Source organism: Marmota monax, unplaced genomic scaffold (assembly GCF_021218885.2).
Source record: "Marmota monax isolate L192 unplaced genomic scaffold, Marmota_monax_Labrador192_F-V1.1 WCK01_AAM20220418_F8-fsc00082, whole genome shotgun sequence".
Lineage (NCBI taxonomy): Eukaryota > Metazoa > Chordata > Mammalia > Rodentia > Sciuridae > Marmota > Marmota monax.
Window position 1 is genome coordinate 3,332,119 of NW_026695207.1, and position 17,156 is coordinate 3,349,274.

General features: G+C 50.8%; 1 protein-coding gene across 2 annotated transcripts in view; it reads right to left on the reverse strand.

Annotated features, from left to right (window-relative positions):
• Positions 1-16,035, reverse strand: part of Tent4a (terminal nucleotidyltransferase 4A) — a 41,188-nt gene extending 25,153 nt beyond the window's left edge. For both annotated transcript variants that reach the window (XM_046430367.2, XM_046430366.2), the window contains exon 1: positions 15,304-16,035. In XM_046430367.2, the coding sequence (XP_046286323.1) occupies positions 15,304-16,010 (707 nt within the window). In that variant the 5' untranslated portion in view covers positions 16,011-16,035. The remainder of the gene's footprint in view (positions 1-15,303) is intronic.
• Between the last annotated feature and the right edge of the window lie 1,121 nt (positions 16,036-17,156).

The window sequence follows — 17,156 nt, forward strand, 5'->3', positions numbered from 1 at the left end:
ACGGCTGGGCACCAGAGAGGCACAGCCCTGGAGAGCAGCAGGAGCAGCAGCTGGACTGAGAGGTTCGTCGTCCATGCAGTACACTCCCTGGGGCAGCTGAGTCTGCTGAAGTGATAGGTTAGATAGGTCAAGGCCAACAACACACCAGGACAGAAGGGCTCCACTGCTCTGAAGTCAATGTGGGGCTCTGGTCCACACAAGCTCAGCTTCCAGGGAAAAGGAGCCTTCTCTCATCTTCCCTTTCAGATTTCCTTCTGGGGTCAGTCACATGGACACTGCAGCAGGTGGACATCCAAGAGCCTTTCAGAGCCTAGTCTGGTGAACAGAGATACCTTTGTGCAGCATGGGAAACACCAACACTCATCTCCCCTAGCAGAGCAAAACCAACCACACTGCAAATTTCAAGCAAAGGCCTGGGGCCACTCAGTGGAGCACAAACCACAACAAGCCTTTCCTCCCCTCAGAAGAGAGAGCTAGATCTTAGGTACAAGAAGCAGCTTAGAGGAGTAAAGCCATGGAGGAAGTATTTAACATGGGAGTCCACACGCTGGCTAAGCCCCGTACCAATGAAGAGATCTACAAAGAGAACTCTGTTGACACCAAGACGAAGCCAACACCAGCAATCCACCAACCCAGGGTACCCATGTCCCACTACTAAAAATCATTTCTAGTCACTCTATCACAAGCCTAAGAAGCACTGAGTCTCAGGCACAGAGGTGGCAAACCCAGGGATGGGTACCCCACCTTGCTTAGCACAGACTGGACCAACTGAGAGCAAAGCCCCCCACAAGCTTGAGGGGGTCATCTCCTAACACACTGTCTGTGAGAACTCACAGCTGGGGACCTGCAGACTCTGCAAACGCTGGCAGCCAGGGGAGCAGCTGGGGATCAAAGAGGCCCAGAGGGGCTGTCACAGAGCCTCACCTTCTGGCTTCCCTGGCTGGCCGGCCAGTCTTACAGCACAGTCACATTACAACCACTGACCACTGCAGACCACTCTGGGCTGTTCTGAAGGAACCCCCCACCACTGTGAAACTGCAGAAGTATCTGGAAGCCACAGTCCCCAAGCCCAGCTTGGTAGCTCAGGCAGCGAGATCAGTTTTGAAATGGAAACAGCTTTCCTCCCTGTTATCCTTCCAGACATCCTTACTCTGGATGAAAGATAAGTGAGGGTTACTGTTTGGAACAAAAATGTGTAATAAAAGGCAGGAATCCCCAAACTCAGTATTCTGGGTATACCACAGCTACCTCACCAGTATTCCTCAGATCTCCCAAACAGTTCCTGAAGCAGATAATAGTGTCTCCATTTTACAGATGAGAAAGTTAAATCAGGACTCACTAGACAGGTGGTGGACTGGCCTGAGACTACAGAGCCAGGACTTGAGGGCAGAGTTGAGCAGCTCTTCAATTTGAACCCTTATCCAACCCGGCCCACACCCAGGAAGTGACCAGACACAGAAACAAGAGGTCACTGTGGTACTCTAACCAAGAGGGAAAAGTATAAATATAATCCTCCAATTACTCAGTAAACAATGTAGCATTATACAATATTTTTTAATTGTGTGAAAGAGCTTGTCCATGACAGGAGAAATACTGGTCAAAACTCTCCTCCAGAATTAGATTCTAACAAATACAAAATGAAACACTCGTTACATAATTAAAGCAACATTGAAAATAATGAAAACAAATATGCTCAAATGTGAATTATAGCAAAATCATGAATAGCTACTTTGTATTTTCCAAATTTTTCTCAGTGTGTTTATTATTGCTTTTATAGCAACCAGAACAAGTACCAGCACTTCAGCTTTATTAATCCACACTCACCTATCACAAAGATCAAAGAATAGATGCCACCCCAAGTCACCAGTTTTAGAAACCACCTGAGACAGCAGCACCCATCCCACCCCATCTGCAAATCCAGACTCCTGAAAGCTACCCCACAATCCCAGGAAAACTGTGCCAATGTGGAAGCTGAGCACCAGGACAACTGTGTGCTAAGGGAGCACCTGCCCCGGGCAGTACAGCCAACAAGCTCCAGAGGTCCCAGGGTTCTCACCAGAGGCACTGCATCTGGACCAGACAGGAAGGACTCCAGGACGCATTCAGACCCATGGAAAGAAATGCTCCCGTTCACTAGCAGTGATACCACACTACTATTCTTCCTAGCTGCCATCTGCCTCTCTGCCCAGGCATTCACTGTATGACACACGTCACTCTGTGTGACCCCAATAACCACCACGGCCATCCATTCTGCACGCTAACTGGCCTCAGCCACACAGCCGGCATGCGACCCTGGACAGGGGCAGCAGCAGCACCTGCCTTCTTCCCCAGCACTCAACCTTCTGGGGCCCCGCCAAATGACAGAAAGAAAAAGGGCAACCGGGCAGGTTCAACAGTTAATAGAACTTACAGACAGAAGGAAAAAAATCAAGAGAGAAAATGAGAGAAGAGAACCTAATGGGCGCACACACTTACCTCAGTTCTAAAGTTGAGAAAGCAGAAGCGGCTCTCTCACTGCAAACCTACCACGTTGCAGGCTCTGCCCTGAGAGCCGGCAGAGCAGGAGCAAGACAGAGCCACGCCAGGCCCTGCTCTCGACAAGGAGAGGGAAAGACAAGTGAATAATCAAAATATACCCAAAAGACACATGTATAAATTTAGCCTGGTGGCACACAGCCACGAGCAAGACTACTTCAGGATGAGTGGCCAGGGACAGCCTCCCAGGAGCTGGTGTTAAGGCTGGGTAGGAAGGAGAAGCAGCCAGACAAGTACAGTGGGACAAGGACCCCAAGTGAGACCAGAAAGAGAGGGAGCAGCCCAGCCTACAGCAGGCAAATGCCTGAGCTAATGTTAGAGTTCAGAGTGAGCCCCTGCCCCCAGTGCACTGACTATAGGGCAAACAGGAGGCCACAAGGCAGTCGAGAAAACCCAGTTCCACAAAAGACAAGACTTGACCAAGAGAAATGAGCCATCAGAAAGTCGAAATTATTCAGGGCACACAGTCCAGACCCCAATGAGGGAAGCCCACCGCCCACTCCAACCTCCGCTCTCCACCACACAGCGCCAGCAGGCCAAAGACAGCCCAAAACATGGCCGGACTTTCAGGCCTGCAGCCTGGGCAAAAAGAGGAAGTTCCAAGTATGGTAGAGGGGCTTCCTAAGAACGTACTGTACCCACGGGCAGGGCACGGCACGGCACCACACAGCACCGCATGGTAAATACTGGCGACCACACCACAGAAATGTGCCATAGTAGGAGGGAGGGAGCAGGAGAGGGGTCAGAGCCCTACACACAGTAGAACTAGTGACCATGCAGGAAAAAAAAAGACTTGAGAGTCAGAAAGAAACCAGTACAGTGCCTGGTGCTGCAGAAAGACTTGGGGGGGGGGGTCAACAAGCTAGAAAGGAGACAGGCAGAGGAAGAGGCCACAAGAAGCTACTGCACCCAGTAACAGAAGACAGGGCAAGCAGTCAAGCAAGTGATGGCAGCCATCCAGGTGTTCCCACCCACAAATGGTGACCACAGCAACAAGGCAGCAGGACTCCAGGAGGTCTGCCTCCTACAACAAAGGCTCACCAGCAGGGTCTGAGCAGACTACACTCTCCAGAGGACCACATGCAGATGGAGGTGTGGTCCAGACAGTAGCCATCAGTCACCGGCCACAACTGTAAGCCAGAAATGAGGGCAGCACACATGGCTCAGGGCCACGGAGGCCATTCAACTGGTGGCGAGGTACAGCGGACTTCAGGGAATGCAGCCCCACCGGCTCTTCCTTCAAACCCTGGCCATTCAGCACACACAACAAAGCGGCACTGGCAGTGGCTCCTATGTGCAGATGGAGCAAAGAAGCACAGGGCTGGCTCAGGACAAGGACAAGATGCCAGGATCACGGCAGAGCAACTCACCACGTCACAGCTGGGAACACTGTGATGCTTCACAGGGAAAACGAGGCCCTACAAAGCTGAGTGGAACAGGCGAGCAGGCACAAAGGGGCAGCACCAGCCTTGAGAACTAGTGAGAAGGCGGAGACCTCCAGAAGCCCTGGGAGTCCTACAGGCCAGCACCAGTCTGCACACAGGACCAAGGCGCACCAAGGAGGGAGGCCTGGACTGCCTGGTCAGCATGCGCCCTGCTGCTTTTCAGCCACCAACCTTGCAAGACCCTCAGACACTCTGTGCCTGGATCCCCTCATGTGGAACAGGGGCATCCTGGTACACCACAAGGACTACTATGGGGATTTAATAAACCCACAGTAAAGTTCTGAGAAAAGGACTTGGAACTCAGGGCAATAAATATTAGTGAGTATAACTAGAGAACAAAATACAAATGCTTAAAAATAATGGCAATGTGTACATTATTATGTATAAATTAAATGTGCCATTATTACATAAATAATGTAATACAAATTGGGAGGTTTATATATTCATAAAGATCTGATTTCTACAAACTGCAAAGTGGCAGGCAAATCAATGTTTCATGAAAATGACTTTTTTGCACTTAGCCACCTAATATCTCTACCATGTTTCATGTTCTTAGTCTCAGCAATACCTCTTAGAAACTAGTATTTCTATCTGAGGTTGTACATCTCTCACTTTTAAGCAAAATTAATAATTTACCAAATTTTAAATAAAGACAACATGATTTTAATGAAAGTTTTTCTGTGCCTATTTTTTCATGTGTCTATGGATTGAGAGGCACATAAGTTGAGAAAGAGGGATCTAAAACCGGAGTCACCTAATTGTACGTTGGTTATTTCTGAGTGGTGAGATTTAAAAAAAAAAAAAAATCAGTTTTATAAAAGCAATGTTATTGTTTATAAATTAACATAAAGCACTCTTAGAAATAATCTCTAAAGTGATTAGCAACATAAGCGACAGTGTCACACAGCAGTGTTGTCACCAGCCTTGTAAAGTAGCCACTCTCACCAACAGGAGACAGTGCCAGGTCCTCCCGTCTGGTCTGTACAAATCTACTCTCAGACTCCTTTTGGGGGAAATGAGGGCACTAGCTGTCTGCCTCCAGGGCACCTGACCACTTCAGGGACTAGGCTAGGTAGAGCTTCATGAGAATCTGCAATTCCTCCTTAGAAGTCAGCATCACTTTTCTGGACCCAGAAACTGGAATTCAGTGTAACTGTCTTCTTCCTATAGTCTTACCTCTTTGGACAATTCCCTTTCTGCTATGCATTTACAGTGACTTAAGATGATGGGCAATGACTCAGAGTGACTGGGCTCCAACACTGCCTCTGCACCTACCAGCTGTGACCCCAGTGAGCCCTCTGCTTAGCTTCTAAGCCTCAATTTCTGTTTTGGAAGTGTGCACCAGACTCTCTCCAGGGAGAATCCAGGGAGGCCTCAGGAGAGGCCACATAAAGGAGCAAGAACAGAGCCTGGCCCACGGTGTGGGAACAGACTCAGGAAGGCCAGCAATGGTCACTACTGTAGCTAGTTTTGAACGTCACAGCCAGATGGGAACAGGGGAAAAGCAGCAGCACCCACCTAGTAAAGGAGGTCTGTGAACAGTAAGTTACCTTCCTCAACCACAGACCTTTCTTTTTTCTTTTTTAATTTTTTAGTTGTAGATGGACACAATATTTTTATTTTATTTAATTTATTTTAAGTGGTGCTGAGGATTGAACCCAGTGCCTCACACATGCTAGGCAAGCGCTCTACCACTAAGCCATAACCCCAGCCCCATCACAGACCTTTCAATTTCTATGGTTTTACTCTAAAATTGCTCCTGAAAGACCCCTTTTATCCTTAACAATTCCCCAAGCCTGAGTTCATTCCAAGGCTTCACCTCACTTGACAGTTATCTCAAATTTCCATTCTTTAGTGTCTCAGCATTTCTTTCTGTCCATCCTGACTGTACTTCAGTGTATACATCAGTATCCTGCAAGTCAGGCTTTGATGGAACATGAACTCTAGGCAGATCACCTTTTGCCTTCTTTTATGGAGTAACTCATAGCTATACTTTAGAATTTCCTTGAATTTCACAGACCATGCAAAGTATCTTCTTTTATATTCTAGGTTATCATCTCCTACCTGTTCTCCTCTTTTTGAAAATCCATGTTGCTTAACATTAAAGATGTCCATTACCAAAATAGACATCTTTACAGTACTGTCCTACAGTTCCCATCTCTGCCAATTCACCAAGTTCAGCTCCCTTTCTGGGAGGCAGTGGAGAGGAACCCGGCTATCCCTACTAAGGGCCTGCATGTGGTCCCCAGTTCTATTTCTAGGTGCCCTTGGCCAAAATGCTTCCACCTCCTGAGGATTAACCTCTCTCTAGCAGGAGCTGCTGTAGAGGTCTGTGGGATGCAGGTCACGCCCCCTGCCTGGGGGTCTGATGTGCACTCCACTGCTATTCCCACCTCAGATCTTCCAGAGTCCTTGCACAGAACAACAGTCTGCAAGTCAATAGCTCATCAGGTGATCCACCTGTGCAGAACGCAACTGCTCAGAACACTTGGGCTCCCACCCTCCCTACTGCCTCCTTCAAGCCAACTGTGCAAAGCTGAAGAAAGTTCGGGTCCAGTGCGCTGCAGCAGAGGACTCTCCTCACACTCCCCTCTCCAGATCCAGCACCTTCCTAACTGGGTGACCTTCAACGAATCCTCACCAGAGGAACTACGCCATGGCCTGTGACTCTGATCTCTCCCTCTAGGAAACAGGAAAAGCCCTTTTACCCAAGATACCTTATCAGGTATGCCAGTGACTAGATAAATGTCATCCCCAGTCCTGGTCATACTTCTTTCACCTGACACTCTTCAGAGTTCTTAGACATAAGTCCTGGGCTGACATTACCAATTCTGCACTCTTTGCCAGATCATACTAGGCGTTCTAGGCTAGGCTTTCTATCTGCAGAATGGGAGTGACACTGCTCATCTCACCGCTATGATCTGCAAATTCATGAAGGAAAATCCAGCAGAGCAACAGCCCCAAAGAGCCCCATGTATTGATGCACTGGGTGCTGGTGACTGAAGAAGCTGTCCAGATGGAGAAAAGATCACCTGGACTACTGTCAGTAACTGCACAAGCCAACAATCTGCGCCTTAAAAGTTTTTCCAAGTATACAGGGGTGGTGACGCACACCTGTAATCCCAGCAGCTTGGAAGGCTGAGGCAGGAGGATCAAAGCCAGCCTCAGCAACTTAGGCCCTAAGCAACTCAGTGAGATCCTGATTCTAAATAAAAATATAAAAAAGGGCTGGGGATATGGCTCAGTGGTTATATACCCCTGGGGGTTCAATCCTCCGTACCAAAAAAAAAAAAAAATTCTTCCAAATTACACTTCACCTTTGAACCTATTTTATGCTTCATGTGTTATTAAAATAGCCTTTTGAAAGGATTTTCATTGGAAACTCAAACACAATTACTAGAGCTTTCCAAGTGGAGACTTGCTGAGCAACACATTTTTTTTTACCGCCATTTGAGTTGTGATTTATTTCAACAACTGTCACCAAATCAAGCACTATGTTTCAAATACAGTCTTAAAAGTCACACCAATTCAGCACTGTCCAAATGTATGGTCATATGTATTTTTCCTGAAATTAAATAAAATTTAAATTCAGTTCTTTGGTCACATCAGTCATACTTTAAGTGCTGGCTAGCCACGTAGGGCCTGTGGCTGCTGTGTTGGACAGTCCAAGCACCACCGTGCCCTCTTCACAAAGCACTGCTGTACCGTGTTTTTCCAGCTGAATGCTCCCATCCCACACTCTGTCTTCCTTCGCCACCTATGGAACACCATGCTGGAGGGCCCAGAGAAACAGCAGCACTTCTCTCCACTCGCCCGTCCCCTGTTAGCAGAGAAAGCAAGCACAGGTGACCTGAAACAAGCTGTACCCTGAACCAGCTGCACAACAGCATGTGCACACCTGAGCAAGTCCCGAGGACCCCGGGAGCGACCGTTCTTATTTACATACTGCAGAGCAAGCACTACTGCACTGCTAAAGTTTATAAAAATCAAAGATATCTCTCAGTGCAAGGAAGGATTTCCAGAATTTCCACAGCATCACCTTAGTCTGGCGGTGCCTACACCTCCTCCCCTCTCCAACACTGGAACTTTAGTCTCTAGTTTCTCCAAGAGAAAACTTTTGGCCTAAAAGAGAAAGCTGTCTGCATTTTCCAAGACCAAGTGAAAGGCTTTTCCTGCTGGCAACAAGAACCACCTAATTTGGGGTTTCAACTTCCTTTGAGAAGAGGAGAAAGAAGGAAAGGAATGGCATTAACCCTTCCCCTGGCAGTTCACAAAGCGCTTCTAGGTCTTCCTTTGAGACGCTCTGTGAAGTGGACATCTTAGACTCTGCTTCTTGGGTGGGGAAAAGGAGGCTCAGAAGTTAGAACTGAGGTGAACCCAATAAACTCAGACTACAGAAGGTGTGTCCTGGGCCAACCACGGGCTCTGGAGGCCATGCCATGCTTCCCAACACCAGGGAATGGGTTTGAGGCAAAATCCATTTTACTTTCCATTTGAAATAACTTTCCATTTTCCTTAAACTCCTGCACCCTGGCCATTCCTTCAAATCAACAGGATTCCAGAAAGACAATGATAATCTGGGATCTTTTAAGCATGCAGAGATAGATACTACCTACACTCAACACGCTATCACTTAGACAATCACCAATCTTAAACCACAGGAGAGAATGCCTGGTTGTGCAGAGCCACTGTCTTGGGAAAGGAAAAAACCACAAACCCACAATAAAAAAAAAAAAAAAAAAAAATGTGTTGTGATAATCAAGGACGTTCCTAGCCAAGGGAACCCTAAGAGTGCTTCCTTCTAGTCCACCCTGTCAGCTGTGAGATAGTCTGCACAGAGACCTACTTTCCTGAATACTTTCTGTTTTGCATTCTATACTGCAAGACATAACACCAATATAATCTCTCTTCAGGAAGGCAAGCACAAATAAATTGCTATAGGCAATTAATTATTATGCATTTAATTCCTTCAGAATTGACAATCAAACTTTTAAAATGTGTAAGACGACAAAAGTTTTCCCCAGCATCTGGTTTATGAATACCATGTAGATTTGCCATCCCTCACCAACTTTCCTGAGTTGGCAGGTCCTGTCTTTCATTTGACATGTGTCCAGTGCCTGGTGTGGGTCTGGGTGTGTGTGTGTGTGTGTACGCGTGCACTGAGAATGCAGGCCGAAGGGACCCAGGAGAGCCGTGGTCTGTTTTCTCAGAAGGATACTGAACTCTGTAAGTGGAACACACAAATATGGGGAAGGGCTGAGGAAAGGACAGGAAAAGAACTGTGAGGGGTCTTCTTGCTCCTCCTGAAGGAAGCACAGTGCTGAGGTCCCGAGCAAGTCACCATTCCCTGGATCCTGGGCTGCAGGCCAAGTGTTACCCACCTCTTCTGAAAAGCAAAGATGGACTGTTGTACATCTACAATGAGGTGAAACACCAACCCCCCTGCACAGGAATGACAACTTTCCTAAACTGGCCGACGCAGGACACCTCATGAACAGGATTTTTCAATCACAATGTTTTCAAGTGTCACATGGGTCTCCTGTAAATGCTTCTTAAATGACTTATTTTAAAAAATAGTGTATCTACAAGAGGCACAGAAACATTCTCATTGCTCTCATGGTCACTCTAGTTGCCCAATTCCAGAGGTGACAATCAAGCTAGAGGACAGGCCCAGCAATATACAAGTTACCGCAACAGACTGGAGTCCAGTCAAGAGACAGAAATGCTGGACAAGACAAGCAGAGCCTCCTCAGTGTCCAGAGGACAGAGTCTCCAGGCAAGGACATCTGCACCTGTAGCAGGCAGCACCCTAATGCCCAGAACCTGGGGCTCTAATGAGACTGTCATGCCAGGATCGTACTGTACTGGTATGTGGCTGCAGCAGGCGGGTATCTGGCGGGTCCCGTCTAGTCATGTGAGTCCTGAGAAGCAGAAGGCTTTCTCCCATTGGCAGGGGACAGCCTAAGAGATTCAACGCACCTTGCTGGTTTGAAGATGGAGAAGGCCATGAGCCAAAGAATACAGGTGCCCTGAAGCTGGAGGAGGGTCCAATTAGCAGTCAGCAAAGAATCAGGGACCTAGAACTACCACTGCAAGAAAGTGAACTCTGCCATACTAAGAACATGCTACTAAGTGGACCTTGAGAACCAGATGAAAAAGCAACCAGCCCATGCTCCGACTTTAGCCTTACAAGTCTGAGCAGAGAACTGAGTCCACCACCCCAATTTAACTAAGACAAAGTAGTGCTGCTCTAAGCTGGAGTTTGTGGTGAACTGTTACACAGCAACAGAAAACTAGTACAGCACAGAGCTCTCAAGAACAAGATGCTGAATTACTGTGCATTTCAACACCAGGGGAGGAGACAGGGTGTCTGGGGCACACATCACTGCCTACCTAGATCACTGGCGCCCAGTCTCAGAGCCTGGCCCTCACAGAAGCCCTCTGCAAGGCATGGCTTCCCATCCAACTCTGCTTCAGAGGAGAGCAGCCACAGCACCACAGTCCTGGGCAAGTCTCAGCAACATTGTGGCTTCAGTCTCCTGTGAGCCTGGGGACCAATTCTGTCCCTGGTACCGCCACCTGTGGCCTGACTGGCTGTCCCATCAAAATTAAGTTTCTGAAATTGAGCTTTTTTTTTTTTTTGGTGGTGCTGGAGATTAGAACCCAGGACCTAGTGCATATAAGGCAAGCACTCTACCAACTGAGCTATGTTCCCAGCCTAAACTTGAGCATTTTAAACTACAATATCCCCACTTTTTTTTTCTGCACAACTAGAAGATCTGATCCCAAACCATAAGACCTAACCAATGAACACAATGTTTTTATTTTCCACCAAGGTGGACAATTATCGCTCCTCCTGCTAGCCACTTGCATGAATCCAGCTAGGATGAGAACCAGGAAGGTATATTAAACAGTAACCAAATTCTGGGAGCTTACGTTAAAACACGAATCTTAACATTATAAAAAACTTTTTTTTCTAAAATATTAACCTAAAAACTATTTTTTTTAAATAATAAGTCACAACCATGTGTTATTCCTATTAAAAGAAATAGCATTGGTTTTTCATTGAACGCTCCCAGCAGTAAGATGAACAGGATCTGCTCTCACTTGCACAGCATGAGTATGAAGCCATTTTTTTCAAAAACTTTGAGGAGTCTCATTTTTCCAGAGGACCACCCTACGGACAACTCTAACCTTCCTTTTCCCAAGAGAGGGTCTGTAGCACCCCGGTGGGCAGCACCTTCTCCAGCGTCAGCTGTCCTATGTGGGTCCTGGCTCATCAGTGACTGGGCATGGGGTTTAAGCAGTTCTCCAGCAGGAATTTCCTCAGCTCTATGCCAGGCAGCAGCCTGCATTTTGTGGAGAATGGCCACTGCACAATGGGAAGGAATAAACGATGCTATTATGAAATGGGCAGGATCTGGGGGAAGCTGACTTTGTAAGTGATCCATGTGGCAGAAAACATTTGTGGAGTGGGGTCATTCTCGCTTCCACTCCAACAATCTACCTTTAAGGCCTCCGAGAATGGAACCCAGAAAGCAAGATCCACTTGTGCCATTGAGAGCCTTGGAGGCAGATCTCACAATAAGCTCACCCGACAGCGTGTCCCATGATGTTCACAGGAAGACAGAGAAGAGGAAAAAGGTAATTGGAGTGCTGACAGCAGGCCTTCCCAGGCCTTCACCTCGCCTCCCACTCAGGCCTCCCAGGGATGTTCTGCGAGAGGTTCCACGGCTCTACTGGACATCCTGTAAAGTCAGGTTACAGTTATGGAGGCAAAAGAGGGATTCCAGTTGCCTCACCATGTACTGACTCCCTCAGGAGAACAGAGCCAAGGGGGCATGCAAGGAGCTGGAAGGAGCCAGCCAGGGCCTGGAGGCACATCTAATACATGTCAACACTGGTCAGCTTCTCACAGACTTCAGACAAGGAACAGAACTTGTGTTAGGAGTACAGGAGATGTTAAAAGACCAACTACTGTCAAGGGACCTGCACAGGACGCTATGTACAACCACTGCCCATCTGAGTAAGCACAGCCTTCAGATGCCAAACTGAAGTGCAGCCGGTCAGGGTGCTGATCCATAGGTGTCTGCTGGGTCATCCACCTGCAACCTTCATGGGGCTTTGCAACCTTCTAGTGAGGAAGAAGCCAGGTATCTGAAGGCCACTCTCTCACCTCACTTATGGAGAACATTTCTTTACCACTAACCTGAGGCTTCTAAAGTTATTGGGACTGACCAGTGCAAAGAAGTAACAGCTAAAAGCACTGCACAAAAGTGGCAGCAGTCAGAGACTGGAGTCCACACTCCTTTCATGTCTCCAGACCAGAAAATCAAAAAGCTGGCATGTCTTGCACTATGCACCTAATTCCCAAAACAAAGGCTCTTGAGTGTTCAAAGAGAAATGGGATAACAACCAGAGGCAATGGCCAACTCCTAAACCAGGACCACCCTTTCTCCACTGGAGACGTAACTGCACTAATCCCTGTCTTCTCACCGGCTCCTTCACCCTAGTAGAGACTGAAAGCAATCTGGCAGTCTCACAAGCCCTGTCAACAAGCAAAGTTTCCAAGGCATAAAACTCCTCCCAAGCAAAGGATGAATGGAGCAGGTTGCTATGTGGGCCACCAGACCAAGACCCACATGGGCCAAGTAGTGCTACTCAGACTCCTACCACAGGCCATAGCTTCTCCTTTCTTGAACTGTAGACACTGTCTTTCCAGAAATGCAGACCCTGGAACCAAAGAAACTCTACACAGCTCCTCATCAACAAGGTCCTTCTCTGTTTGACAGCTAGACACACCCTGACATCACTTTTTTTCCTTTCTAAGCAACAAGACCTGGTACTGGTCTTGCCCAGGGCCAAGTACCAGACATGGCTTTATCTTGACACCACAGGTTGTTTCACTTAAGACCAACAGGCCATACGGAAACAATTGCTAGTGCTACCTCCTTTCCTCTGACCACAGGCTGGGCCCCACCACTGCTTTGATTTACTACTTCCTCTCCTGTCCCTTCTGAAAGGCGCCTGGAGCAGGCAATCTAGTGGAGAGTACCCCACCCTCCTCGGCACCTGGCATGCAGTGCTGGCAGGCTTCTCCTCTAGGCAGACATGGTAGAAAGTGTATTCACCTCCAAAATTCCTACTGTGGACGTGGCACATACCATCAGAGACAGGAAAAGAAGAATCCCCAGGCAAAGGAGAAAGGAGGATTCATAGCTTCATAGCACATGATGGTAGCATCAACCTACGTGGGAATCAAACCAGCCCTCCTGCTGGCTTTAGAGCCCACTCTTAAACCCTACACCATGTTGCCTCTGAACTGACCTGGCAAGCTGGGTAGCAGGGCAAGTAGATCGCTGAGCTTCAGGCCTTGGTATTTAGCCTGGGAGTGAGGGTAGAAAGAGGTTTCAGTAGAGGACTGGGAGGTTAGGGAACCTGATCACACCAGCTGACAGAGTATCTCAACCCACTGGCAGTGTGGGGAAAGAGCCCAAGCCTGGTGCATGGAAGACATCAGCCATGGGTTGCTTGGGAAGTCTCCACCACAGTGGCTAGAAGGCAAAGAGGATGAGGTATGGAGAGAGAGTGAAGCCAAAGAGACAGCATCTGATCAATGACTGGACGTGGGGGGCAACAGGGTTGAGAGAAGCCAGATCTGCAAAAGCCGGACAGCCAGTGCTGATGTGCACTAGGCAGGGGGCACTCAGAAGAGGGCCCAGTTTGGGGTTCAAGATCATAAGGCTGGGTGTCACAAACACCAGATCTTAGCATGGCACCTGGCCAACATGGCTCATCATCCAATGAAAGCAACAATACCACACACACACACCTAGAAGCCTACAGGTTACCAGTAAGAAAACTCCAAGAGCATGGGCGATACACACAATGACATGATGCCACCAATGCTTGTAAAGGACATATGTGCAACACCGTAAGGGACCAAAACATGCTCTTCAACCAAAGACAATGTCTTCCAACACTTTCTACTTCAAAGACACATGGCATTCACCCTGTTGTGTAATAGGCTGGAAACCCAAAGGCCCCCAACATGAGACCCTAGGTTTACTGCCCTCAGCAAGAAGAGCCTGCCATGACCACTATACTCAGAGTTCTAAGACACGGAAGTGAAGGAGCATAGGCAGAGAAGACTGGGCTCCCACTTTGGTCTAAAGTGCATGCTCAAGCTTCAGGAATTTTAAGAAAGTAACATTTCTAGCCCAAACCAGGTGAAACAATTTGCAGAATGTGAAGCTATTACTATGTAGCATACACCACCCTTTAAAGTAGTATCTACTCGTGTTTCCAACATACTCCAAGTGGGAAATACACTGAGTTGTAAGAAGAAACATTTTAAGAAAGAATCCCAGAGCCTAGAATTTATGAGTGTCTTGTATAAGGCTCTACTATCCCTAACAACCCTAACACCCTGAGAAATCCTTGGGTCATTTTAAATTAGCAGAAACTGTTACAGCAAAGCTCACAATTAAGTATTGAAACACAGACACAAAACTGTATGTACAAATATTTTGTTTCTAGAAATCCGGGAAAGTAAAACAAGGCAAAGTGGCTGGGTGAACAGCATCACACCTGAACAACTTCACCTGGGAGGAGTCCAGCCCACGTACCCCTCATTTAGATCTGTTCCACACCTTGCTGTTTTTAGGTGCACTGAACTTGCAGAGACCTTTCAAGGCCCTCTTGGGCTGACGTGAGGTGTTCAAAATAAAGACAGCATCTTCCAAAGAAGAAGTATGCAGAGCAAGTCATTTTTTTTTCTTTACTTTTTTTTTTCACCAGTAGCCAGCATTTAAATGCTTCAGATGATACTCTTTATGTTAATTTCTGCACAGAATTAAAACATAACTTGCAACTTCATCTCACCACCACTACCTACCCAAATCACTTCTAAAGTCACTTTTGGCTAAATTGCATCAGTACAAAAGCCTCATCCTTTAAAAGAGCTTTCTCAAAAGAGAAAAAAAAAAAAAAATTAAGTATTTACCTTCAATTTGACTCGAGTTCCTGGCAATACTAAAACATTGAACTCACTTGAAACGCCAAACCTATCTAGCCCCACTTGGACAAAGGGTCCCTAACTTTCCTGCTGGGAAGAGGAATGAGAAAAGTGCCAGTTACCCCTTCCACTGTTGGGGGCAGAGGAGTGAAACTTCAGCACCACGGGAGTCAGCCCCTTTCCAGCACTGACAGCCCCGGGCCGGCAGGCCACTCCTTCCTAAGGGAATCTAAAAAGCCTTTAGAGCACTGCAGGGCCTTGGCCTTCAACCCCATCCCGGAAACGCAGCGCGGCGGCCGCACTCACCCCTGGATGCCGGGGCTGTACGCGCGGCTCTTCCACGGCGTGCCGGGCCGCGGCGCCTGGGCCCCCGGGCCGCCCCCTCCGCTCAGCGCGGCCGCGCGGCTGCCTGACAGCAGGTAGTTGAGGCCGTAGGTGCTGGCCTTGTTCTCGCGTTTCCGGCGGCCGGGATGGAACTGGTGCTGCGGTGGGGAGCCTGCGGGCGCGGGGCCGCGCGGCCCGGAGTGCCCGTTGGCCGCGCCGGGAGCGCTGGGCGCGCCGTCGGCGAAGCCAAAGAAGGCGCCGCCGCGGCCGCCGCCCGCCCGGCCCAGCGAGGCGCTGCTGGAGGACGACGACGAGCAGCCGGGGCTCTCGGTGCCCGACTCCGCGTTGGACGAGGACGAGGACGAGGACGACAGCGACGGCGACTTGTGCAGGCGCCGCGCGCCCTCGGCCGCGGGCCCGAGCGCCGTCAGCAGTGCAGGGGGCAGAGCGGCCGGCCCGGGCGCCGGCGGCGGGGGCGACGCGGCGGACAGAGCGGGGCCCAGGCCGCCGCCCCGCCCGGCCGCCCCCGGCGCGGCCGCCGTGTCCAGCGCCGGCGAGTTGAGGCAGAAGTAGGACGCGAAGCCCGCGCCGCCGCGGCCCACGCCCTGCGAGGTCTCCCAGATCTGCATCCACAGGGCATTGGCCGGCCCCTTCTGCTCCGGCTGGATCCAGGCCACGCGCGGATCCATCCACGCGCCGCCCCCGCGGGGCCCGCGCCGCCGCCGCCGCGGCCCCGCCCCCGCCGCGCCCCGGGCCGCGCGCGGACGGACGGACGGACGGACAGACGGACGGGCCTCGGGGCGCGCGGGCCCGGCTTGGGGCGCGCTCCCGCGGGTGCGGCGGCGGCCGGACAGGGGCGGCGCTCGGCGTTCGGCGCCGCCGTGGACGGCTGCGGCTTTGGCTCCCGCTCACACGGCGCGGGACGGGCGCGGGGGCCGCGGCGGCGGCGGCGGCGGCGGTGGCGGCGTTGCGCTCGGGCCGCGGGGAGAGGCCATCGGAGGGGCGGCGACCGGCCGAGGGGGCGGGCCCAGGCCCCGCGGCGGGACCCGCGGAGGCGCCGCCGCCCGAGCGCCGGGCCCTCGGTCACGCCCGCGCCGCGCGCTCCGTGCTCCTGCAGCGGCCGCGGCGGCGGCGAAAAGACACTGTCGGAGGCGACACGGCGTGGGGGAAGGAGGGGGCCGCCGCCTCCGCTCCAATGAGGGGCGGGGAGGCGGCGGGGGCGGGGGCGGCGGCAGGAGCGAGCCTCCCTCGCCGGGCCGCGGCGCAGTGCGCACGCGCGGCCGATTTCAAATCCTCACTAGACAGCGCCGCCTTGGTTACCGCGCCTGCGCACTGAGCGCCCGCGGCCCGGCAGGGAGGCCGGCGACGGAAGGCTGCGCGACGGGGCGGAGCTGAGGGCTGGAGGGCGGTGGCGGCGGCGGCTCGCTTCCAGATGGGGAAGGGGAAGGGTTGGGCTGGAGAGGAGGCCGCGGCTGCCGCAGCGCGCAGGCTAGGCGTGCGGACATGCGCGCATTGGAATGTGGTTCCGGCAGCCGTGGGCCGAGCCGCGCGTGCGCAAGACCGCCGCCGTCTGCTGGAAGTTCTTTGCAGCCGGGCGCGGGCTGCAGATGCGGTCTCGGCTTTTCCTGCGGCGGGTGGATCATCTCAATGAGTGCCGGTCCCCTCTAGGAAAGAACGAAATCACCCGGCTACCCGCCTGTGTGCGTTAGAAGGCCGTCAGGGTGGTCGCGCTGCGGTCAGTGTTGTCGGCGCCCCCTCCCACGTGCACCCCGCAATGGGACAGGCCGGCAAGTGCCTGTGCGCTGAGCTGGAGGAAGGGACGCGCCTCCTCAGAA